Source organism: Macaca nemestrina, chromosome 7, assembly GCF_043159975.1.
Source record: "Macaca nemestrina isolate mMacNem1 chromosome 7, mMacNem.hap1, whole genome shotgun sequence".
In the NCBI taxonomy this organism is placed as follows: Eukaryota; Metazoa; Chordata; class Mammalia; order Primates; family Cercopithecidae; genus Macaca; species Macaca nemestrina.
In genome coordinates, this window is record NC_092131.1 from 88,168,132 (window position 1) to 88,192,798 (window position 24,667).

The 24,667-nt window shown below is 45.9% G+C and overlaps 3 protein-coding genes across 9 annotated transcripts; 2 read left to right on the forward strand and 1 right to left on the reverse strand.

Annotated features, from left to right (window-relative positions):
- The first annotated feature begins 6,898 nt into the window (after nucleotides 1-6,898).
- Nucleotides 6,899-10,465, forward strand: PIP4P1 (phosphatidylinositol-4,5-bisphosphate 4-phosphatase 1). Of its 2 annotated transcripts, none has more exons than XM_011771684.2 (7): nucleotides 6,899-7,170; nucleotides 7,492-7,682; nucleotides 8,036-8,142; nucleotides 8,590-8,695; nucleotides 8,882-8,934; nucleotides 9,026-9,116; nucleotides 9,613-10,465. In XM_011771684.2, exons 1-7 carry the CDS (start codon nucleotides 7,008-7,010, stop codon nucleotides 9,754-9,756), a joined length of 855 nt encoding a protein of 284 aa, XP_011769986.1. In that variant the 5' UTR covers nucleotides 6,899-7,007; the 3' UTR covers nucleotides 9,757-10,465. The 2 variants fall into 2 exon arrangements, with proteins under 2 accessions (XP_011769986.1, XP_011769987.1); XM_011771685.2 differs by having other exon boundaries at nucleotides 6,901-7,149.
- A 90-nt stretch (nucleotides 10,466-10,555) lies between these two features.
- LOC105499194 (apurinic/apyrimidinic endodeoxyribonuclease 1) lies at nucleotides 10,556-13,367 on the reverse strand. 6 transcript variants are annotated; one of them, XM_011771691.3, is made up of 5 exons: nucleotides 13,297-13,367; nucleotides 12,864-12,989; nucleotides 12,471-12,658; nucleotides 11,468-11,660; nucleotides 10,556-11,337 (listed from the first exon to the last, which is right to left on the reverse strand). In XM_011771691.3, exons 2-5 carry the CDS (start codon nucleotides 12,919-12,921, stop codon nucleotides 10,820-10,822), a joined length of 957 nt encoding a protein of 318 aa, XP_011769993.1. In that variant the 5' UTR covers nucleotides 12,922-12,989; nucleotides 13,297-13,367; the 3' UTR covers nucleotides 10,556-10,819. The 6 variants fall into 6 exon arrangements, with proteins under 6 accessions (XP_011769993.1, XP_011769992.1, XP_011769991.1 ...); XM_011771690.3 differs by having other exon boundaries at nucleotides 13,284-13,366; XM_011771689.3 differs by having other exon boundaries at nucleotides 13,229-13,359.
- Nucleotides 13,368-13,492: 125 nt separating this feature from the next.
- Nucleotides 13,493-22,051, forward strand: OSGE (O-sialoglycoprotein endopeptidase). The gene is made up of 11 exons (XM_011771686.2): nucleotides 13,493-13,997; nucleotides 16,357-16,476; nucleotides 16,655-16,830; nucleotides 19,829-19,924; nucleotides 20,082-20,131; nucleotides 20,284-20,362; nucleotides 20,932-20,997; nucleotides 21,112-21,202; nucleotides 21,416-21,491; nucleotides 21,587-21,685; nucleotides 21,829-22,051. The coding sequence occupies exons 1-11, from the start codon at nucleotides 13,883-13,885 to the stop codon at nucleotides 21,866-21,868; spliced, it is 1,008 nt and encodes a 335-aa protein (XP_011769988.1). The 5' UTR covers nucleotides 13,493-13,882; the 3' UTR covers nucleotides 21,869-22,051.
- Nucleotides 22,052-24,667: the final 2,616 nt, after the last annotated feature.

A 24,667-nucleotide genomic window follows, 5' to 3' on the forward strand; every position in this document is an offset into this window, starting at 1 on the left:
GAAAATAACAATGCACACAAATTGAAAGAAAAATATTTCGTTCTTAAATAACCACAAATAGTTACTTATGGGATGTGTGCATCTGTTTGGCACTACTCAACTTCTCACATGTTGGAATCCAATGCTGCCACCCTCAATTTCTGTTCCATGCTGATTTTTACACAGTACTTTTTTTTTTTTTAACATAGTATTTAATTTTTATCAGAGGGACCTTCTAAAACCATCTTTTGTAAAGATATGTTGTCTGTATATATATATTTTGAGACAGGGTCTCACTCTGTCACCCAGGCTGGAGTACAGTGGCATGATCTTGACTCACTGGATTCTCTGCCTCCTGGGTTTGAGCCATTCTCTTGCCTCAGCCTGCCGAGTAGCTGTTACAGGCTCCTGCCACCACACCTAGCTAATTTTTTGTATTTTTAGTAGAGACAGAGTTTTGCCATATTGGCCAAGCTGGCCTCGAACTTCTGACCTCAATTGATCTGCCCACCTCGGCCTCTCAAAGTGCTGAGAGTATAGGCATGAGCTACCACACCCGACCAGATATACTGTCATCGAAAGGAATGTAGCACAATCTAGTGTTCCAACTGTGAATCACCTCAAGTTAATAGGTCACACAGTGTTTAAGAAATATAAAATATTGCTGTGTTTCCTTTGAAAATTAAAACTACTCCACAGTACCCTTGCGAGCTTGTACTTTGGCACAGAGTTTGGGAATCATGGCCCCAGTCCCTCCATGACACCTCATTCCTGAATCTACATAGTGTAAATGAATGGGCTGTAATAAAACTATCTGTGTATGGATGCCATCTTCACCCCTTATTTACTCGTTGTGTGGTCCTACGCAAGTAAAATTCTTATTATGCCTCAATTTTTTCCTCTGTAAAATAGCGATAATAGTACTATTTTTGCAAAGATTATATAGAATACCTTTTACATGTTTAGGTAAGTGCCTGACTATATAATAAGCACACATTAAATGCTGGCTATTATTATTAATCTCCATTGTCTCTTTCTCTTTTGATCTTTCTAGACTCACCTAACCATAAATTGAATCAAAATAAAAACTAGAGGTATATCCAGCCTATCAATTCCAGTGAATCCCACACTGTTCAAAACAGAAGGCACTAGCCATGTGTGGCTATTTAAAAGTAATAAAATTAAGATGAAATATAATAAAAATAAAAATTCAGTTACCTAATCATACTAATTACATTGTAACTTCTCAATAGCCACATGTGGTTAGTGGCTACTATATTGCATAGCATAATTACGTTTTTATGCTAGAGCACAGCACTGCTCTTATCTTTTCTAGTCACTGCTACCTTGTATCCACATAAAAGAAACTGGAACTGTGCTTTATTATTTACTTTTAGGGTAAAAGAGTTCCTGTAGCATTCCTATAGACAGGAACCAATCATCAATCTTGGATGATTAGAGTTCATTAATGCCTTATTACCCTTTCTTCTATCTTCTCATCACTTCTATCTTCAGAGGAACTCCTTGTCCAGGAACATACTTAGTAACACACTTATCCTGTACCCTCAAGATCAAGGAAACTAAAAAAAGGTGGCAGGAATAGGTTCTAAGTCACTCAGTATTGCTTTGTGAAGTGGGGAGACATCTCTAGATAGTGACTCCCAATGTCAACAATTATAGAAGCAAGCTCTATAGGCCTGTCAGGATCCTTTAGATAGGGAACCTGTTTTATTCCTGCCCTCTCAACTGAGATCTCTCATTATCTCTAGATCACAAGCTAAATATGCTCTTTTAAAAATATCTACCCCTGGCCAGGCACAGTGCCTCAGACCTGTAATCTCAGCACTTTGGGAGGCCAAGACAGGAGGATTAGTTGAGCCCAGAAATTTGAGACCAGCCTGAGCACATGGTGAAGCCCCACCTCCACAAAAAATACAAAAATTAGCCAGGTGTGGTGGCATCTGTGGTCCCAGCTACTAGGGAGGCTGAGGCAAGAGAATCACCTGAGCCCAGGAAGTCAAGGCTGCAGTGAGCCGTGATGGTGCCACTGCACTCCAGTCTGACAGAGTGAGACCCTATCTCAAAAAATAAAATAAAATATCTACTCTCCTTACCACCATAATCTTTGATCTTCCATTTTCTCCAATTACTGAAATTAAAACATTTTAGGGTTTTTCCTGGTTTTTTTTTTTTTTTTTTTTTTTTAGATAGGGTTTTGCTCTGCCACCCAGGCTGGAATATAGTGGCTCAACCTCAGCTCACTGCAGCCTCAATCTCCTAGGCTCAAGCAATCCTCTTTCCTCAGCCTCCCAAGTAGCTAGGACTACAGGCATGCACCACCACATTCGCCTATTTGTCATTTTTATTTTTTTAGAGATGGGGCCTCTTCATGTTGCCCAGGCTGGTCTCAAATTCCTGGGCTCAGGTGATCCTCCCACCTCAGCCTCCCAAAGTACTGGGATTCTGGGTATGAACCGCCACATCTGGCCCTTTTATTTCTGTTATAGAGATCACTTTTATTTCTCTTTTCTAAGAGTGAGACTTCCATTTGTGCCTCACTCAGTGGTAGGAAGAACAGAGTAGAGATAAAGGACTGGCCTACCACCCTCTATTCCAAAGACCTTAGCTCCTAGAAAGGGAAGCCAAGAATTCCCTAAAGGAAAGAGTAAAGAACTGAGGCCTAGGAAGAGCAAGGAGCACAAGGGAGCAAAGTCCCAATGTAATTAACATAAATTAATCATTTTAAACCAGGCCATACTCTACCCCAATCCCATCCGACCCCCCGGCAAACTACCCCTGGTCTTAGTTGACTCACTCTGCAAATTACCAGAAACTTTCTGTGCCTTTGAAATGCATTAAGGGATTGTGTTGTTTTCACACAGGTGGTAAACTACCACTTCAGGAAAGAGGAAAAAATAAATAGGGCATGTGGAATATGTGAAAAAAAAAAAAAAAAGAAATCAAATTGGGACACTTTGGGTCATAGAAGCCAAGCAGATGTTTTCCACCCCATCCTCTGGCCATATACACACTGTAGTGGTTATCACTTTGTTGGAAATCTAAAGAAAAAAATGCTTTGAAATCTTCACAGTTTCTTTATATTCTATTATATAACACACTGAAGTGTGTTCCCCCAAATTCTTATGTTGACTCTCTAACCCCCATTGTGACTATATTTGGAGATAAGATCCTCTAAGAGGTAATTAAGGTTAAATGAGGTCATAATGGTGGGGCCATAATCCAACAAGACTGTTGTTCTCATAAGAAGAGAGGCCAGGCAGGGTCTGTAATCCCAGAATTTGGACACCAAGGCAAGAGGATCACTTGAGCCCAGGAGTTAGAGACCAATGACCAGCCTGGGCAACATAGTGAGACCCTGTCTCTACAAAAAATAAAAATAAAAATATTAGCCAGGCATGGTGGCATGCACCTGTCGTCCCAGCTACTTGGGAGGCTGAGGTGGCAGGATTGCTAGCACTCAGGAGTTCAAGGCCACCATAGACTATGACTGCACCACTGCACTCCTGCCTGGGAGACAGAGTGAGACCCTAAAAGTGTGGAAAAAGAAGAGAAAGGAAGAGAAAGCAAAAATGTGTGCAGAGAAAAGTCCATTTGTGCCACAGTGAGAAGGTGGCCATTTGTAAGCTAAGGAGAGAAGCCTCCAGAGAAAGTAAACCTGCCAATATCTTGATCTTGGGCTTCCAGACTCCAGAGCTGTGAGAAAATAAATGTTTGTCGTTTATGCTATCTGTAGTGTTTTGCTATATCAGTCCCAACAAATCAGTACACCTCAATAGCCTAATTGTTCTCAATCTAAGTGGGAAGATCCCACCCCATAAGTAAAAATCAGGCAGTACCTGAGATGCCCAATATTTACCCGAGACAATATTAAAATGATTTATCTGTATAATACAGGTACCAACCAATCAGAACCAATGCCACCATAAACAACCAATGCCAGCCACCCTGTAGTGTCCCAGCTGAATATCCGCCCTGCTTGCAACTGCAGCTAACAATATTGTTCAGTACCCAGCAAATTTATCCCAAGATGGGGCTTAAGTTACTTTGTTAATTAATTTGAGAGCCATTTATCAAGCAGCTTCTATGTTCCAGGCATTTAGCATAAAAGGGGGCCCATCCCAAGCACCTTTTCTCTGCCACCTCTGTGCTTCTGCCCCTTTCAGTCTACCTATCAAATTATTTGAATGTAAAACATTAGATCATAAGTCAGAAGACCGGGATTTAGAGCTCCATTTCAGTCTGTCACTTAGCTTAAATGACTCCAGTTTACACAGTTTCAGTTTCCACATCTGTAAAATAAAGATATAGTCTTGGCTTCCCTGTCCATTTCACACTGGATTCTGAAATCAAATGAATACAACAATGAAAGTGCTTTATTGGCTGAGCACAGTGGCTCACGCCTGTAATCACAGCACTTTGGGAGGCCGAGGTGGGCAAATCAAGAAGTCAAGAGATTGAGACCATCCTGGCCAACATAATGAAACCCCATTTCTACTAAAAATACAAAAATTAGCTGGGTGTGGTGGCGTGTGCCTGTAATCCCAGCTACTTGGGAGGCTGAGGCAGGAGAATTGCTTGATCCTGGGAGGTGGAGGTTGCAGTGAGCTGAGATCATGCCACTGCGCTCCAGCCTGGCGACAGAATGAGACTCTGTTTCAAAAAAAAAAGAAAGAAAGAAAAGAAAATGCTTTATTAACTGTAATCAAGTTACAAATATTATTATTTTTTGCATTTTTCTGCCTATTGACCTACTCAAGACAGAGCTCAGGTCCTAGTTATCCATGCGCAATATTCATTTTTCTTTATGTTTTAGAAGTTTTCTCTGGCTGCTCTAGTTAGACGTGATCTTTTCTTGAACTTGTATTACATTGTTTAATTCTTTTATTATGAAGCATGTGCTGTATCATGAATTTCTAGTATTGATATTTTTCCATATCATTTTTTTTTTTTTTTGAGACAGGATCTTGCTCTGTTGCCCAGGTTGAGATCATGGCTCATTGTAACCTTGAACTCCTGGGCTCAAGCAATCCTCCACCTTAGCCTCCCAAAACATTGGGATTACAGGCATGAGCCACCACTCCTGGCCTGATATTTTATACTGTCAATGTTTACAGTATTTTGTCTCCCTGCCCAGAATGTCTTTCACACTCCTTTTTAAGGAGTGTCTTTCACAAAGTGTAGATATTTAAAAACTATTTTTAGGACAGTTTTTGGAATATATGTGTAACTACGGCACAAATAATGAAATATACTACAACCTCAGACAATGCTTGAGTGTCCGTGTGCCACAAACAGCAGAAAGAGCAGCAGACTGGCCTCCCTCTATGGAGCTACAACCTCTTCCCTATTTTGTATCTGGAGCTTCCTTAGTTCTTTAAGTGTCTGTTAGGGGCTCTTATCTAACTGGTCGAAGGTTACTAGCTTCTAAGTAGAAGTTGGCCTGAGAAAACCCTGTCTAAAAAAATCAGGAACTAGATGAAGTCTCCAGCCCCTGTAGCAGCCAAGTGCTGGGACGTCAGCAGTTCCTTTGTTATTAAATATTTGGGGCTGGCTGTACTTTCTTTCATGCACATTCCTTCTCAGTGGAGAATCTGCTAGCCAAGCTGACAATGGACCTCCTCGCGGTTTATTGTTTTTATCGATTCCTTGTTGCTTCCCATATTTAAAGCAGTCCCAATTTGGGCTATGACTCGGGAAAAAATCCAAGTGCGGTTCAGGTGCCCATAAAGACCACAGGAGACTTCAGGTAGGGGAGGGAGGCACTGCCCCTTTGCTGGAAGCAAAGTTGAGACAGGTCTAAAGACTGTCCCATCTGTCAAATAACGTGACAAAAATAACCTTGGATTTGATTAATCCAATCAACAAACTGCTAATAACAAATGTTAAAGGTTGGTGGTCATAAAATTGAGTAAAGGTACGGTGGCTTGCGCCTGTAGTCCCTCCCAGCTATTGGGAAGGCTTAGGCGGGATATCAAACCCAGGAGTTTGACTCCAGCACAGGCAAGACCCCATCTTTATTGAATTTTTTTTTTTTTTTTTTTTTTTTTAGCAAAACGACGAAATCTTCTAGTATTGGAGACACTCATGAAAAGATAATTTAACAATTTGATCAGCAGTGGGGAGAGATGGGCTCTGTAAGGGCAGCTTCCAGGAGAACCGAGTCTTGCGTCCTGTCCCCAAAGTAACTCCAGCGACAAAGGCTGGAGAGATAATCTTAACTTTTTAATCCATTTCCTCCTGGTACATCATTACCCTGACTTTTTAAAGGTATTTCTTCGAGTAGAATGGCTAACTTTGTCTACTGTTCCCCACCGTCCATCTTCTCCCCGCTCTCAAGATCCCTAGCTTCCGCACTCCTTGATTGCACCCGCCCAGCCTCCTTTAAAATGCATAAGCCACGCCCCCCATGTTCTGGCGCTAAGTTCGGGCCAATGCAGTTGCGCCGCTAGTATCACAGGACTAGGGAAGGAAAGTCACCAGCCAATAGAAAACGAGTTATAACGCAAAGCCGGAGAAAAGTGTTTCAGTGTTGTCTTTGAACCAATGAGGGGCAGAGCAACAGAGCCCGTGCAGCTTCCAGAAGACCAGTTGAGCAGAAGCAGCCTAGCCCCACCTCCTGGTCTGGAGGTAGCGCGATGGGCGTCGCTCCCAATAGCTTGCAGAACCTCTAGTCACGTGCAGGTTTTGCAAGCCCAGCAGCATCTGGCAGGTCATGTGACAGTTGACGTTTGTGCGACGCTCCCCAATGGAAAAGGAGAGCTGCCTTCACAGGACTAGGAATTGGTTTATCTACGCGAATAACAGCATGACCGGGGCGGGGAGAGCCTATCAAGTGCTGCTAGACGGAACGGGGCGGGGCAGGCCACTGGTTGCGGAGTGAGCTGGGCGCGCGGCGCGCAGGCGCCCTGGGGACCCGGTAGCGGCGGTGGCGGTGGCGGTGGCTGCGGCGACGGCAGAGGCGAAGGGAGCCGGATCGCCGACCTGAGCGGGAGGCGGCGGTGGCGGCCATGGCGGCAGATGGAGAGCGTTCCCCGCTGCTGTCCGAGCCCATCGACGGTGGCGCGGGCGGCAACGGTTTAGTGGGGCCAGGCGGGAGTGGGGCTGGGCCCGGGGGAGGCCTGACCCCCTCCGCACCACCGTACGGAGCCGGTAAACATGCCCCGCCCCAGGGTAAGCCGGGGCGGGTCCGAGGTGCTCCCCGGGGTACTCTGAAAGCCGGGGAGGGGGCGGGACCGAGGGCGGAGGCGGGTCCCAGTCGCCAGGTGCGGGACTGCTGCACCTGTGACTGGGCGAGGCTTCCTTCCCTCCGCAATCGCGACCACAGCGTGGGACGGAAGGGGGTTCTGAGCAACCTGATGCAAGCGCCAATTATGAGAAGCCCTCCGAGCTTGGTCAGAGGGTTGAAGATCAGAAAGACTTCCCTACCACCGTGGAGCATCAGTGGAGGATGTCTGTAAGTGATCCCAGCCCTTCTATTTTCTTCCTCTCCAGCATTTCCCCCGTTCCCCGAGGGACATCCAGCCGTGTTGCCTGGGGAGGACCCACCCCCCTATTCACCCTTAACTAGCCCAGACAGTGGGAGTGCCCCTATGATCACCTGCCGAGTCTGCCAATCTCTCATCAACGTGGAAGGCAAGATGCATCAGCACGTAGTCAAGTGTGGTGTCTGCAATGAAGCCACCGTGAGTTATACATATCTATGAAATGGGCCCTGTTTCCTGGATCCTCTTTCTGATGTCTTGATTCTAGACCCTGACCTTGCGGCTGTTAGCCAAGTGCTCTTGATGATACCCAGGTTTCAGTTCCAGGTGTCTCACACAGCCATTTCCCCAAAAGCCACTCACCAAAGCTAACGTTTACTTTCTCTCACTTCACACCTAGCCTAGTTCCTATTTGCAAATCTCATGTTATAGTCTGTTTTATTTCTCCTTCCTGGCTAGCACCTTATTTTTCTGATCTCATAAAGAGTTTTTGGAGGGAAGTGGAGGGGATTGGGATTAGAGGTTTGCTTGCTGATGACCCTGTTATTCTCTAGCCAATCAAGAATGCACCCCCAGGGAAAAAATATGTTCGATGCCCCTGTAACTGTCTCCTTATCTGCAAAGTGACATCCCAACGGATTGCATGCCCTCGGCCCTACTGGTAAGAGGCATAATGTGGGGAAGGGCATAAGTGGGCAACTGGAAAGTCAAAAAAAGATGAGCGCATATAGAGAATGTAAAGGTGAGAGAGCCTAGTGTTTATTTCGAAGGAGAAAAGACTTTGAAGCATATGCCTCAGGAATGTTACAGCTGTCTTTCTCATTTCTCAATAAAAATATTGGGATGAAATGATGTCATTTAGGAGAATAGACAGCCTTGGGGACTGGGTGTGTTATCCTGAGGTCGGAGGGGAATTGGGGACCTGAAGTTTAAGCAGTGCTCTTTCTTTCTCAAGGATTCTTGAGGGTATACAGTTGTGGGACAGAGTATTTTAAGTGTACAAAGTCGAGTGACTTGATTGGCAGGGAGTGGAGGATGTGAAACAGGGACTGTGTGAAGATTTTTAGGATTAAAAACTTTTCAAACAAAGTCTTTTTCTTTTGTATAGCAAAAGAATCATCAACCTGGGGCCTGTGCATCCCGGACCTCTGAGTCCAGAACCACAACCCATGGGTGTCAGGGTTATCTGTGGACATTGCAAGAATACCTTTCTGGTGAGGAAGAGGTATTGGGAAGGGGAGGGGAGAGGAGACTAGGAGTCATTTCGAGTATATTTCTTGGAGTAATGGTAATGACCCCTGAAAGTCTGTCCTATGGGAACATGTTCTGCATCCCCACCCCAAGGTTCTCATTGAGGGGGACCCTGCTTGTGCTATTATTTTCGTTTTCTTTCTCCATAGTGGACAGAGTTCACAGACCGCACCTTGGCACGTTGTCCTCACTGCAGGAAAGTGTAAGTGATTAGGGATTGAGCTGGTCATTGATGTATGGAGTAAAAACTCTATGGCTGTAGAAAGCATCCATTTCTATTTGCCTCCCCACAGGTCATCTATTGGGCGCAGATACCCACGTAAGAGATGTATCTGCTGCTTCTTGCTTGGCTTGCTTTTGGCAGTCACTGCCACTGGCCTTGCTGTGAGTACCCTTGCCCCAGTCTCTTTCATTCTGCAGCCTCATCTCCATAGGCTAAGATTTGGGAAATTGCTACCCTTAAAAAAAGTGGAAGAAACTTGGGGGAGTAGTTTGTTTTAAGATACGGATGAGCTAAAGTGTAAGGTGGCTGATCAAACAGACTTTATTACTACTAAGAGTGCAAAATAGCCATCCTTTGTCTGTAGGATGAGGATAGGACAGTGAAGTGCTTAATTTAAGAGTTGCTATTTGCAAACCTGGCTCAGTTGTCAGATATGAAGAAAAACTGAGATACAGTGTGGGATGGGATGAGTATGTTACTGCCTAAGGGAAGGGAGCTGAACAGCTCTGCCTTTAAGAAGGTCCCTGAGGGTGGCTATATGTGGATAAGAAACAAGGACTGAAGCATGAGTTATTACTGTTCTTAGGACTAATAGGAGGTAGTGGAGACCAACATTAACCCCGTCTTTCTTTTCTTCTCCCTCCTTACCTTCATCAGTTTGGCACATGGAAGCATGCACGGCGATATGGAGGCATCTATGCAGCCTGGGCATTTGTCATCCTGTTGGCTGTGCTGTGTTTGGGCCGGGCCCTTTATTGGGCCTGTATGAAGGTCAGCCACCCTGTCCAGAACTTCTCCTGAGCCTGATGACCCACAGACTGTGCCTGGCCCCTCCCTGGTGGGGACAGTGACACTACGAAGGGAGCTGGGGTAGTTAAAGGCTCCCGGGGCTTCTATAAGGAAGCCAAGCAGCTGCCTTCCTTTTCCCTGGGGAGAGGTAGGAAGGAACCAGGCCCTCACTTAGGTTTGGAGGGGCAGATAAGAGCACTGCTGACCATCTGCTTTCCTCCAAGGGTTGCTGTGTCTAGGGTGAAGTAGGCAAAACGTTGCCCTTAAAACTGGGTCCTAAAGACGGTTCCAGCCTTGTCCTTCCTGTGTGCTCCCTGAGAGCCATTCCTGTCCCTTACACATTCCAGGGCAGGGTGGGGGTGGGTAGCCCTGGGGGTTCCCCTCCCTCTTGTGCACCATTAGGACTTTGCTGCTGCTATTGCACTTCACCAGAGGTTGGCTCTGGCCTCAGTACCCTCAGTCTCCTCTCCCCACATTGTTTCCTGTGGGGGTGGGGTCAGCCGCTGCTCTGTACAGAACCACAGGAACTGATGTGTATATAACTATTTAATGTGGGATATGTTCCCCTATTCCTGTATTTCCCTTAATTCCTCCTTCCAACCTTTTTTACCCCCCCCCCCTCCCAGTTGCAGTATTTAACTGGGCTGGGTAGAGTTGCTCAGTCTTTGGGGGAGATTAGGGACTTATCCTGTGCTTGTAAATAAATAAGGTCATGACTCTACCCTTTTTCAGTTGTTAACTTGTATGCACGAAAATACGAGGAAGGGAATGTGTAGCCCCACAAAGGGGTAAGACACAAAGACAGCAAGGCTGAAACTATGGCTCTTTATTTTTGTGTGGATAATTCAAACAAAGTCATTAGTAGTCTTTGTTCAGTTTTTCTTAAAAAAGAAAAAACCCTCAAATAAAAACTCTTGGGCTTAAAAGAACTCTAAATCTGTCACAGGAGCCTGGTTGTAGGATTCTTATTTTTATAGATGAGAAATACAATGCAGATTTCTCTGAAGAGTGTTTAAAGAAGGAATGGTAGTTGAGGGGGCTTATTTCCCAGGCTCAAAGTGATTTAGGGGTGGTGTCACAGTGCTAGGTATAGGGTGATAGGACAGTGATCACTGCCGAGGGCCTTGGAACGGATCTTGCTATCACACAATGCAGGTAACAGAGAGTGGGACAACAAAAAGTAATCAAGGCGCCAACCAACATTCTTGGATCGAGCATTCATCATGTAAGTCCAAAAGGTGTAGGCATAGGGTGTGTTGGGGTAGAGGTGCCTAAAGCTGTCAGCCAGTGGCACAGCCTGCAGTAATTCCCCAAAGCCTTGGCGCTCTTGTGGCGTGAAGCCAGCATTCTTTTTGTTTCCCTTGGGGTTGCGAAGGTCAATTTCTTCATGTGCCACATTGAGGTCTCCACACAGCACAAGGGGCTTTCGGGAAGCCAAGCCCTTCAGGAACTTGCGAAAGGCTTCATCCCAGCGCTGCCGGTACTCCAGTCGTACCAGACCCCGGCCTGCATTAGGTACATACGTTGTTACCAGCACAAACGAGTCAAATTCAGCCACAATCACCCGGCCTTCCTGATCATGCTCCTCCTCGCCTACAGAAACGAAACAGAATTAGCATAAAAAACTGTAAGAAAAGGAAAAGCAATCAAGAGGTGGGGGAGAGATAGAGAATTAGCAATTGGTCTTGAAGAGTTCAGGCATTAGGCATCAATAGGGTCTCACCTATGCCATAAGAAACTTTGAGTGGGCAATGGCGGGAAAGTAGGCCCACGCCACTGTATCCTTCCTTGTCCGAAGGAGCGGACCAGTATTGATGAGAGAGTCCAGGCAGCTCTTGAAGTTCAGCTGGTAGTTTGTTCTCTGAACATTTGGTCTCTTGAAGGCACAGTATATCTGGGGCTTCTTCCTTTACCCACTATAAGTGAAAAGAAAGGTGGAAAATGTATTATCAATTCAGCAGAACATTTATTGAATATATGCTAAGTCATAAATATGCACAGGTTAAACAGTCAAGCAGTTCGAGGTTAAATAATATTTAAACAATTCGAAGCTAGATAAATGAAAACAGAGGTAAAGTCTTACGTGCTATACTATGAATGTGTTTTTTCTTTTTTTTTTTTTTTTTTTTTTTTTTGAGACGGAGTCTCACGCTGTTGCCCAGGCTGGAGTGCAGTGGCGCGATCTCGGCTCACTGCAAGCTCCGCCTCCTGGGTTCACGCCATTCTCCTGCCTCAGCCTCCTGAGTAGCTAGGACTACAGGCGCCCGCCACCGCGCCCAGCTAATTTTTTGTATTTTTAGTAGAGACGGGGTTTCACTGTGGTCTCGATCTCCTGACCTTGTGATCCGCCCGCCTCGGCCTCCCAAAGTGCTGGGATTACAGGCTTGAGCCACCGCGCCCGGCCTGAATGTGTTTTTTCTATAGGCAAGCTAAGATTTTTAAGCTATAATTAATGAAATGGAGGACATGCTGAAGATAAAATGGAGGAAGTATAGTAAAAGGTTTTTGCAACATTCTGGGAAGAGGAGAGAACATTAAAAAAGAAAATGGCAATGGAAGTGAAGGAGCAGACATTTAGGAAATACAACTGGCAAGACTGGGGAAGCCCCACCGAAAACTGCAGGCAGGAGAAAAAACAGCCTGAAGGCTATACGGAGAAAAGGGATGACTAAACCCTAAGATCATTCAATACTAAAGAATGTGTCTTCCCCTCAAACACCACTCACATCTAATCCTTTCTTCTTAATCCAGGCTCGAAGCCCATCCACGTTCCAAGAGCAGATCTTGAGTGTGGCAGGTTTGCCACTGGGTGAGGTTTTCTGATCGGGGGGGTCCTCATACAGGGCTGGGCCCTCTCCTGCTGCCTCCTTGTCATTTTTCTTTGCGGGCGTCTTACTCTTCTTGGGCTCTGGCTCTATAAAATGAGTAATATATATTGACAAAAAGTGGGTAGTTTCCAACCGCGATCCGGCGTTAGCTATGGACCCAACGAAAGCCTGCGGTTACTGCGTCTTCACAAACCCCTGCAAAAATGAGTCGGCCGGTACTTACCGTTCATCAAGGGAATTACAAACAACCCCGCCGTAGCTTCTAGGAAGAGGGGCTCATTTCATTCTTACCTGTCTTGAGCTCATCCCCGTCTTCTGCCACCGCTCCCTTTTTCCCACGCTTCGGCATTCCCGTAACGAACGCTCTTCGGCACCTGTACCGCGTCGCCCACCAAAGCAGTATTTTTACCGCGTTGCCTACAGACGCAAAGAAATCATGAAACCAGCTAAGCCTGGGGAGAAGACTCCTCTCAAGAGCGTCCCCGCACCAGGTCCCGCCTTTCAAACCATGTTATCTCTAAATCCTTTCCCCGCCTCCGTGCATCATAGGCCCTTCAGCCCCTCACCCACGTAACTAGATCATTTCATAGTGCCTTGTACCCTACTCGCGAGATCTGCCCTCCAGCCAATTGAGGATCTTAATTAAGGGTCCTGACTCAAGCTTGCCCTTCAGACTGCCAGCGAAGCCCCTCTTATGAGCAAAAGAGCAACCCCGTATCTGCACCGGTCCGATGGCAGCCTAGCTCCTCCTAACCCGAGCACAAAGAAGGATGCACGCTGAGCCCCCCACGTGGGTAGCGGACCTGGTCACGTGATCAGAGGCACACGTCACATGGCCGAAGAATGCGCGTGATTGGTCTGTCTGACACCACGTGACGAAGTCGCTTGGCCTTGCCTCTCTCAACTAATTCTCTAGGAGACCTAGGGCCCCAACCCTGGTTCGGGCTGTTTATCGTTGTGCCCGACGCACGGCACATTGTTTGACTCTGACTTAAGAGTCTAACGCTGTGCAAAGGGAAAAAAAAGTGGAGAAGGTTGGGCTGGACCACGGGAAAGAGATAGGAAAACGGATAGGATTGTAAAGCACAGAGTCGGCTCGGCGTCCCTGGCAGTTAGGAAGACAGGTCCTTGGAGGGGCCTTGGCGGGTCTCCGCTCGCGGGAGTTCTGCGCTGTCTTTCCCACTGTTATCTGCAGGCTAGCCCGCTTCCTCTGCGCTCCGGAAAGCTGCGGCCCAGCGCAGACGAGTGAGGACTTCCACAGCTCCTGACGTTGCTAGGAGTCCTGTCGGCGTTTTCTCCCAGGCTCCGCCATGCCGGCGGTGCTGGGTTTTGAAGGCAGCGCCAATAAGATTGGCGTGGGTGTGGTGCGGGATGGCAAGGTGCTGGCGAACCCGCGGCGGACTTATGTCACGCCTCCGGGCACAGGTGGGTGAGTAGGGGAGTTAAGAGTTTTCGGCGCACTTCCCCGCAGAAAATCAGCCTTCCATCTTCCTAAATACTAGTGAGGTGCAGCTTTTGATCTGAGTCTTATTGAAATTATGTGATATTATTAACGTCACAAGGCTGATGACTAGAAGAGTTACAAGCACTTGGACGTGGATCTGATGAGTTCGTTTACCGTTTATTGAGCTCATTTTATGTGCTAAGCATTCAGAAATAGATGTTATGATACTGCTGTGGAGTCAGACATATAAATAGATGTTTATACTACAGCATGATAAACAGTGTAATAGAGATGGACTCGAAATATTCTGTTTAAAAAACGCTTAGCAGGAGTATATATTCCAGTTGCCCTGAATATACACTCCTTTTTTAAAAAAATTTATTTTTTGAAATATTCTAGGATGAGTAGAGAGATGAGAGTGGAAAGACTCCCAGCTTACATGTCAGAGAACTGGCTGGCTGTGCTGTATTCACATTAAATATTTATGTTTTGGACATTTGGTCTTTATTTTTTATTTTAATTTGTTTTTGAGACAGTCTTGCTCTGTTGCCCAGGCTGGAATGCAATGGCACGATTTCGGCTTACTGCAAGCTCTGCCTCCCAGATTCAAGAGATTCTTCTACTCCAGCCTCCCGAGTAGCTAGGACTACAGACAGGTGTGTGCTACCACACCCAGCTAATTTTTGTATTTTTAGTAGAGGCGGGGCTTCACCATGTTGGCCAAGCTGGTCTCGAACTCCTGACCTCAGATGATCCGCCCACCCCAGCCTCCCAAAGTGTGAAAATTACAGGCATGAGCCACCGCCCGGGCCTAGTCTTTGTTTTTAAAATGGGAATAATACCTGTATCATTAGGTCTTGAAGATTAGATGAAAGTGCCAAACACGTCTGGGTGTGGTGGCTCACGCCTGTAATCCCAGCACTTTGGGAGGCCCAGGCGGGGTGGATCACCTGAGGTCGGAGTTCAAGAACAGCCTGACCAATATGGAGAAACCCTGTCTCCACTAAAAAATACAAAAAATTAACCGGGCGTGGTGGCACATGCCTGTTAACCCAGCTACTCGGGAGGCTGAGGTTGTGGTGAGCCGAGATCATGCCATTGCACTCCAGCCTGGGCAACAAGAGTGAAACTCCGTCTCAAAAAAATGAAAAAAGAAAGTACAAAACACATTACAACTTTTAATAAGCCATTGTATCTTGCCTACTCTCCCCTCAAACACTTGCATACATAGGAGAGGGGCAACTGATTTGCATGTATCTGAAAAGCCTCCCTGAACAGGTGATGTGACAGATTACTCATTAGAAATAGGTATGTATGTTTAGCATTCACTCCTCTAGGCACTTGGGCACTGGGAATACAAAGATAAACAAAATACTTATTGCTTTGAGATACTCATGATTAAGCTGAGCAAACCACAGAAAATTATTATGTTGTAATTGTTAAATAAATGACATCATCATGCACAGAGTTCTGTAGGGTCACAGAGAAAGAAGGTCACCAGGCTGGGCGCGATGGCTCAGGCCTGTAATCCCAGCACTTTGGAAGGCCAGGGCAGACGGATCACGAGGTCAGGAGTTTGAGACCAGCCTGGCCAATATGGTGAAACCCCGTCTCTACTAAAAATACAAAAATTAGCTGGGTGTGGTGGCGTCGCCTGTAGTCCCAGCTGTTTGGGAGGCTAAGGCAGAAGAATTGCTTGAACTCAGGAGGCGGAGATTGCAGTGAGCCGAGATCGTGCCACTGCAGTCCAGCCTGGGCATCAGAACAAGACTCCGTCTCAAAAGAAAGAAAAAAAAAGCGGGGCGCGGTGGCTCACACCTGTAATCCCAGCACTTTGGGAGGCCGAGGCGGGTGGATCATGAGGTCAGGAGATCGAGACCACAATGAAACCCCGTCTCTTCTGAAAGTACAAAAAATTAGCCGGGTGCAGTGGTGGGCACCTGTAGTCCCAGCTACTTGGGAGGCTGAGGCAGGAGAATGGCATGAACCCAGGAGGTGGAGCTTGCAGTGAGCCGAGATCGCACCAGGCCACTCTAGCCTGGGTGACAGAGCTAGACTCCGTCTCAAAAAAAAAAAAAAAGATCACCAAAGGGTATGGGTAGATACCACTTGCATTGAGACATGAAGGCTGAGTAGGGTAAGAGGAAGAGAATTTCTGAAAGTTGAACAGCCTATATAGAAGCTGGAAAGAGTGTATCCGAAAATGTGGAAGATAGGATGCTTGGGGAAAGTGAAAGGACTCTTACTACATCACTAAACCTCCTGTTGCTTTCTTTAACTTCCTACCTACCCTTTGCTACCAAAAATCCCTGTGATCTCTGACCTGTGTTCATTTTCTAGGATTCCTTCCAGGTGATACAGCCAGGCATCACCGAGCTGTTATCCTAGACCTGCTGCAGGAGGCACTAACAGAGTCTGGATTAACCTCCCAGGATATCGATTGCATTGCATACACCAAGGGTATGGCTGGGAGAGTGGTCAACGATGGAGGAATATACCTGCAACCTGGCTAGGTCAAAATAGCCAACACCTTACCTCTGCCACCACCACTACCCCTACCCCACCTCACATCCCTTACTTCCCCCACCTATTTTTTTTCCAATCTCTAGCATTGTAACTTCCATTTCTATCTCCCTAGGCCCTGGCATGGGTGCCCCACTGGTTTCTGTGGCTGTTGTGGCCCGTACTGTGGCCCAACTGTGGAATAAGCCATTGGTGGGTGTGAACCACTGTATAGGCCACATCGAGATGGGCCGCCTCATCACTGGAGCCACCAGCCCAACAGTGTTGTATGTCAGTGGAGGAAATACACAGGTATTTAGAGTGCTCTACCCATTCCATCTCAATTTCCGAGGCACTGAACCAATATCTTCTTTGTTCTATCTGAGTCATGGGAATGTCAGGAACAAAGCTGAACTCATCTGAACCTAAAATATTGTAGACCAGAAAACTCCCAACCGAGTTTGTAACATTGCAAATTTTGGCAGCATGTTCAGAACATTAGATGACTTATCATTATCAGACTTTATATCTGATCATAAAGATTAGGAATTTCTACTTCAGGAAAGGAATGAATGGTAAGGATTGAAGCCTTCAAAATAATGAATATCTGAAAGATCTTGCATTATTTTGAAGCTTATTTTTTCTGTAAATCTTAGCAACTGAAACTAACGGTTACTGGGCATGGCAACTCACACCTGTAATTCCAGCACTTTGGGAGGTCAAGGTGGGTGGATCATCTGAGGTCAGGAGTTTGAGACCAGCCTGGCCAACATGGCAAAACCCCATTTCTACTAGAAATAACAAAAATTAATTTGGCGTGGTAGCAGGTGCCTGTAATCCCAGCAAGTTGGGAGGCTGGGCAGGAGAATTGCTTGAACCAGGAAGTGGAGGTTGCGGTGAGCCGAGATCACACCATTGCACTCTAGCCTGGGCAATGAGAGCAAAACTCTGTCTCAAAAAAAAAAAAAATAAGGAACTAAGGGACGCTACCTGATTTATTATTTTAGGGCAACTACATGTTTTGTTTTTGTATTACTGGGGATGATTATATAGACTTTGTTGTTCTAAAAGTTCAGAAATATAAATAACTATAAAAATACTTTATAAATTATAGAAGGTATTTTATTTTATCTTATTTATTTATTTGCAACGGGGTTTTGCTCTTATTGTACAGGTTGGAGTGCAATGGTGCGACTTTGGCTCACTGCAACCTCTGCCTCACAGGTTCAAACTATTCTGCCTCAGCCTCCCGAGTAGCTGGGATTACAGGCACCTGCCACCACACGTGACTGATTTTTTTTTTTTTTTTTTTTTTTTTGAGACGGAGTCTCGCTGTGTCACCCAGGCTGGAGTGCAGTGGCCCGATCTCGGTTCACTGCAAGCTCCGCCTCCCGGGTTTACGCCATTCTCCTGCCTCAGCCTCCGAGTAGCTGGGACTACAGGCGCCCGCCACCACGCCCGGCTAGTTTTTTGTATTTTTAGTAGAGACGGGGTTTCACCGTGTTAGCCAGGATGGTCTCGATCTCCTGACTTCGTGATCCACCCGCCTCGGCCTCCCAAAGTACTGGGATTACAGGCTTGAGCCACCGCGCCCGGCCTCACGTGACTGATTTTTTGTGTTTTTAGTAGAAACGGGGTTTCACCCTGTTGGTCAGGCTGGTTTTGAACTCCTGACCTCAGGTAATCCACCTGCCTCGGCCTCCCTAAATGCTGGGATTACAGGCGTGGGCCACTGTGCCCAGCCAGAAGATATTTTAAATTTATAAGTGAAGCTAAAGTTGTTTGGGATACCTTATATGACCTTTTGAAGGTTGGGATTGGATTCCTTTCCAACAGAACACTTAATTATCATTAGAAATAGTTCAGCATTGTCCCCAGCCCATGAAAGGGTTGTGTCTAGAAGATGAGGCACGTGTTTCCCATGAAAACGATGCGGAAACTTCAGCAGGTAGAGGGCAAGTAGTTGGTTGAGGCCTGAAGGATGACATACAAGGTTAGAGACTTGGGTTGTGGAAAGTATAGTGGAGACTACAAGAGGTGATAAAAAGGAGCAGTGGCGGCTTTGTCTTCCTCTTTTAATGTTTGCTTAGGTGTAAGAAACAGGGAGGGTAATTAGGTGGAGAGGAGTGGATAGCAGGAGCAGAAAGGCAGGGTTTTTCCTTCTCCTTTGTTACTATCTTTTTGACAGCAGATTAAGATGTGTATCAGAAAGGGAAGAAATCCCTGACGGCACTGGGAAGGGAAAGGGACTTCTTAAGGTTCCTAGGAAACCCTTGGTGTTCTAAGTCTGCAGCATATGTGTCAGTAGGTGACAGATAATCTCTGTGCTAAAAGTTGGTCACATATGAAGAATGGCCTTAATATGTAAAATAGTTGGGCGTGGTAGTGGGCGCCTGTAGTCCCAGCTACTCGGGAGGCTGAGGCAGGAGAATGGCACGAACCCGGGAGGCAGAGGTTGCAGTGAGCTGAGATCACGCCATTGCACTCCAGCCTGTGCAACAGAGCGAGACTCCGTCTCAAAAAAAAGAAAAATGGTCTTAAGTGGACTCCTATTGCTGACTTGGCTGGGCCATTAATCTGCCTCCATATGAGATTTTTGAGTTCTTCAACTCTGCTTCTTGGTTCTAAATACCAGTGCCCAGCTGGATACAATGATTCACACCTATAATCCCAGCACTTTGAGAGGCCGAGGCAGGTAGATTGCTTGAGACCAGGGGTTTGAGACCAGGCTGGGCAATATAGTGAGACCCGATCTCTACAAAAATATAAAAATTAGCCACACATGGTAGGCCAGCTACTCAGGAAGCTGAGGTGGGAGGATCCTTTGAGCCTAGGAGGTCGAGTCTACAGTGAGCTATGATCACAGCACTCCACTCCAGCCTGGGAGACAGAGCGAGACCCTGTCTCAAAACAACAAATACCACTGTCACTATGTCATAATTTAGAAGGATTCATGTTCTCTGCCTCCCAGCAGAAAAGCCTGTTCCCTACTGTCAAGACTGCATTTAAGGAATATATTAGGAACTTCTAAGCTGGAAAACAAATGTATTTGAAATGATAATTTATTTCTGCTTGGACCTAGACTGTCTTGTAGATTAGGACTCTATTCCTGGAATCCTCAGGGTATGCAGATTTCTTTTCAAATCAGAGCTGTAAAAACATTACCCATTCACCATTTGGGAAACACCTTTCTTCCACTTCTTATTGGAAGCTCTGGTGGTCATGTTGATCCTCTGCTATGTTTTTCTCCCAAAGCCAAATAATCCTGTTTACAGACTTGGGGTTTCATGGACATCCTCATCACCCTTAGGTGATTGCATACTCGGAACATCGTTACCGTATCTTTGGGGAAACCATCGATATTGCAGTGGGTAATTGTCTGGATCGTTTTGCTCGAGTGCTGAAGGTAAGCCAATGGGGCTGCAGAGAACATAAAATGCGGGTGAACTTTTGGGAAGCCATGGAGGTGGAGGGAGGAAATAGTAAATAATCTTCTTATGCTTCTTGCATATCTGATTTCATCCTATTCCATTCCCTCTTTCCTTATTTTTTTCTTCTGTTAGATTTCTAACGACCCAAGTCCAGGATACAACATTGAACAGATGGCAAAGCGGTAAGGGGACATAAGGTGGAAGCAGGCTGGCTGCTGGGGCTTCAGGGATTTCCCCATATACGGTATATATGAACAGAACTTGGGAGGGGCTTTGGAGGGTCAGAAGCCGATTGACTGTAGGCTTAGTGCCTTGTGTACTCATTCCCACACAGAGGCAAGAAGCTAGTTGAGCTGCCGTACACTGTAAAGGGGATGGACGTCTCATTCTCAGGGATCCTGTCTTTCATTGAGGTGAGTATGAGAGAGGTGATGAGACGGGGCACCTTCATGCTTTTTAAATGAGGCATATCTGTTTTACTTACTGTTGTATTTCACATAGCTCAGTATGTTCATATAGCACATTCCTGGTCCATATCATGTGCTGAGTAAATTCATTTATAAGGTATTCATTGAATATCTCTGTGTGCCAGGTACTGTTCTAGGTAGTAGAGATGCAGCATGGAGCAAAACAAAAATCCTTGCCTACATGGAGCTTAGATTCTAAATGGGGGGGTGGGGGAGATAAAAGAAAGAGGAAAATAAATGAAGTTTCAGATGATGATGAGTACAGGTGAAAAATTAAGCAGGATAAGTAAGGGGTGAGACATGTTAGGACAAGCATTCAAAAAGTTAATTATTGCATCTTAAATGAATGCTGTTCATTCTATACCATGATGCCAGTGAAGGGAATGTGGTACAGGATGTGCTGGTAACTTGAATTGTGGTGAAATATGGTCACTCTCCGAATGCATTAACTTTTGTTCTTATGTAATCCCAAAACCATGATTTGCTGATTCATTTGTTTTTCCCTTTAATTGTAGGATGTAGCCCATCGGATGCTGGCCACAGGCGAGTGTACTCCTGAGGATCTGTGTTTCTCCCTGCAGGTAATGCAGTAAAAAGCTGGGACAGAAAGTTGGGACTGGAGGAGGTTTTATATTGTAGAGCAGAACTAATCTGGGGCGCCCCTCTAATATTTTCTCCTTATGTGTCCCCGACAGGAAACTGTGTTTGCAATGCTGGTAGAGATCACAGAGCGAGCCATGGCACATTGTGGCTCCCAGGAGGCCCTCATTGTGGGAGGAGTGGGGTGTATGTATTACTGAACAGTGTTCCTCTTTCCTGTTCTTAGCACTGTGCGTCTTCCTTCTGATACTCTTAAATCATTAAGGGTTTGGAGTAAGCTTCCCAATCCTTGCCCCGGTCCCCTACGTCATTGTTCTAAGTAAGTGCACATGACGTGTTCTGCTGGACCATGAGGAGATAGCTAAAACTAAGCTAATCCTGTTCCCTACCTCTTTGTAGGTAATGTGAGGCTACAGGAGATGATGGCGACAATGTGCCAGGAACGTGGAGCCCGGCTTTTTGCTACAGATGAGAGGTAAACACACTTTCCCTTTGGTTTCTTTTTTACTGCTCCCTGTTATAGGGATTTTCCACCCTTAGATCCCAATTTTCGTATCTCTTGCATCCCAGATTCTGTATTGACAACGGAGCCATGATAGCCCAGGCTGGCTGGGAGATGTTTCAGGCTGGACACAGGACCCCACTCAGTGATTCTGGGGTTACACAGAGGTGAGTGATTCAGCTCTTGGTGAGGGTAGATTTTTGGGATGTAGACAAAACAGCAGGGAAGAGAGTCCAGGAACATGAGGGCAGAGAAGAATGGAAGATGTTAAGGGCTAGCTCTCCACCATGTTTCTTCTGTTTTTCCACAGGTATCGGACAGATGAAGTAGAAGTGACCTGGAGGGACTAATAAGATTAACAGAATCACAGTAGACAGTTCCTTAATTGGAACCCAAAGGACCCTGTGCCTCAATCTCTATCCTGATGTCACGGGAGTCCTAGCAAAGCTGTAGACTCCAAGCAAGGCTTGGGGTCCTTTATGGAACCCCAAGATGACTCAGCAATAAAATATTTTTGGTTTTTTGGTTTTGTATGTTGGTGATTGGATTGTGTTGTTCAGGACCAATATAGATTTGGTGCTGGATAAATTCTTGTTGGAGGCTGCTGCTGTGGAACGAAGAGTGAGGTTTTTTTTTTTTTTTTTTTTTTTTTTTTTTTTTTTTTGAGACGGAGTCTCGCTCTGCTGCCCAGGCTGGAGTGCAGTGGCCGGATCTCAGCTCACTGCAAGCTCCGCCTCCCGGGTTCACGCCATTCTCCTGCCTCAGCCTCCCGAGTAGTTGGGACTACAGGCACCCGCCACCGCGCCCGGCTAGTTTTTTGTATTTTTTAGTAGAGACGGGGTTTCACCGTGTTAGCCAGGATGGTCTCGATCTCCTGACCTCGTGATCCGCCCGTCTCGGCCTCCCAAAGTGCTGGGATTACAGGCTTGAGCCACCGCGCCCGGCCTTTTTTTTTTTTTTTTTTTTTTTTAAGAAACGGAGTCTTGCTGTGTTGCCCAGGCTGGTCTCAAACTGGGCTCCAGCTGTCTTACCACCTCAGCCTCCCGAGTAAGCATGCCACTGTGCCTGGCAACAATAGTATTATCGTAACTATTAGTTTAGTATCAGATCCTGTGCTAACTGCTTTATTTTCATCCTCTCATGTAAATTCTTTGAAGTAGGTACTCAAGACTTCTCTCAAAATAGCCTGGAGGCTAGGTGCAGTGGCTCACACCTATTATCCCAGTGCTTTGGGAGGCCAAGTCAGGAGGATCCCTTGAGTCCAGGAGTTTGAGCCCAGCCTGGGCAACATAGCAAGACACCACCTATTTGAAACTTTTAAAAATTATCTGGGCATGGTGGTGCACATCTGTAGTCCCAGCTCCGAGGGAGGCTGAGGTGGGAAGATAGCTTGAGCCCAGGAGTTTGAGGTCGCAGTGAGCTATGATTGAGTCACTTCTCTCCAGCCTGGGTGACAGAACAAAACCTTGTCTCTTAAAAACAAACAAATCAACAGCCTGGAGATTGGTCTAATTTGTAACTCTAGAGTAAAACTGCATCTACTGCATATACTTTCTCCTACATGCATATCCATTGGCAGGCTTGAGGAATGCCCGTAGATGCACATCCCTCACTACCACAAACAACAGAACGAATCTCATACCCTTTATCTTATTGACGTTGGTATCAGTCATCACAATTAGTCCTAAACTACTGAGTCATCTCATATTTTACACTTAATAACCACGTATCTCCACTCTGTTTTGTCTCCATCTACCTAACTTTTCCAACTCCAGAAGCTCTTCTACTGTACCCTCTGGAAATGATGGCCAGTCATTTGTCAAATTCTCTGTATCCTCAACCTCTTCTCTGAATGTTCCTTCACATTTATGCTCTCCAGACTTGGTTTCTTATGAGGACTCTGCTTCTCCTAAGGTGGTGTTTTCCCTTCCACACCCATTGTACACTGGGCCTGGGGGTGGTGCACGTGTCCTCATTTTTCCTCATACTGTTTCCAGACCATTGTCCCTCATCCCTAGTACCCTTCTGCTTTGAAACAAACTACCACATGAACACCACTCTTGTCATAAATCTTGATGATTTCAATATTCAGGTAGATCATACTAATAGCCACTTATTTCCTTGGTCATGTTCTAGAGCTGCAGATCCTCCACATCTCAGTTTCAGACATCCCACTCTCTACTACCACCACCTCCTGTCTTTCCAGTTCATTTTCTTTAATATGATAAATCCAACAGAATCCGCCTCATTTCCCTTCCTTTTTTTTGCTTTTGTCATATTCAACTCATCGCCTACTTTAGACCCATGCAGCTGAAAGGGCTAGTAAAAAATAGCCATGCTGACTGATCTTACTTTAAACTTATGACCATGACACTAAAATGGGGGTCCTTTATGCCACCCAGAAATATTCCATCTCTCTAGTCCTTTCACTTGCCCTCTTCTCTGGTGACTGTTTCATACCTTCTGACCCCTCAAATCTCTTAACATCTCCTCCTGTTCTGACTCTTACCTTAGTTCGTATTTCAGTAAGAAAATAGAAGCAATCGGTATACATTTACAGGCTTCTGCCCCTGAAACTAACCACCTTCTAGCATCTGTACCCATGTACTCTGCCTTCCTGTTACCATAAACCAGTGGTTCTCAACCAGAGCTGATTTTGCTTCTCAGAGGACACTGGATTGTCACTGTGGATAGGAGGATATTTTGCTGATTAGAAGTCAGGGCTGGGTGCAGTGGCCCACGCCTGTAATCCCAGCACTGGGAGGCCAAGGCAGGTGGATTACTTGAGGCCAGGAGTTCAAGACCAGCCTGACCAGCATGGTGAAACCCCTCTACTAAAAATACAAAAAATCAGCTGGCATGGTGTCGCATGCCTGTGATCCCAACTACTCGGGTACGAGGATCACTTGAACCCAGGAGGCGGAGGTTGCAGTGAGCCAAGATTGTGCCACTGCATGCCAGCCTGGGTAACAGAGCGAGACTCTCAAAAACAGGGATAATTCTCCCTCTTTTCCCGGAGAGTCAGTATTTTCTTCTCTCCTGAATCTTGCCATTAGCACACAAATATGCCACTGTTTTCCTCATTTTACAAATAATGCCCACTTCGCCCCATTTGCCCTTCCAGCTGCTTCCCATTTTTCTGTTCCACA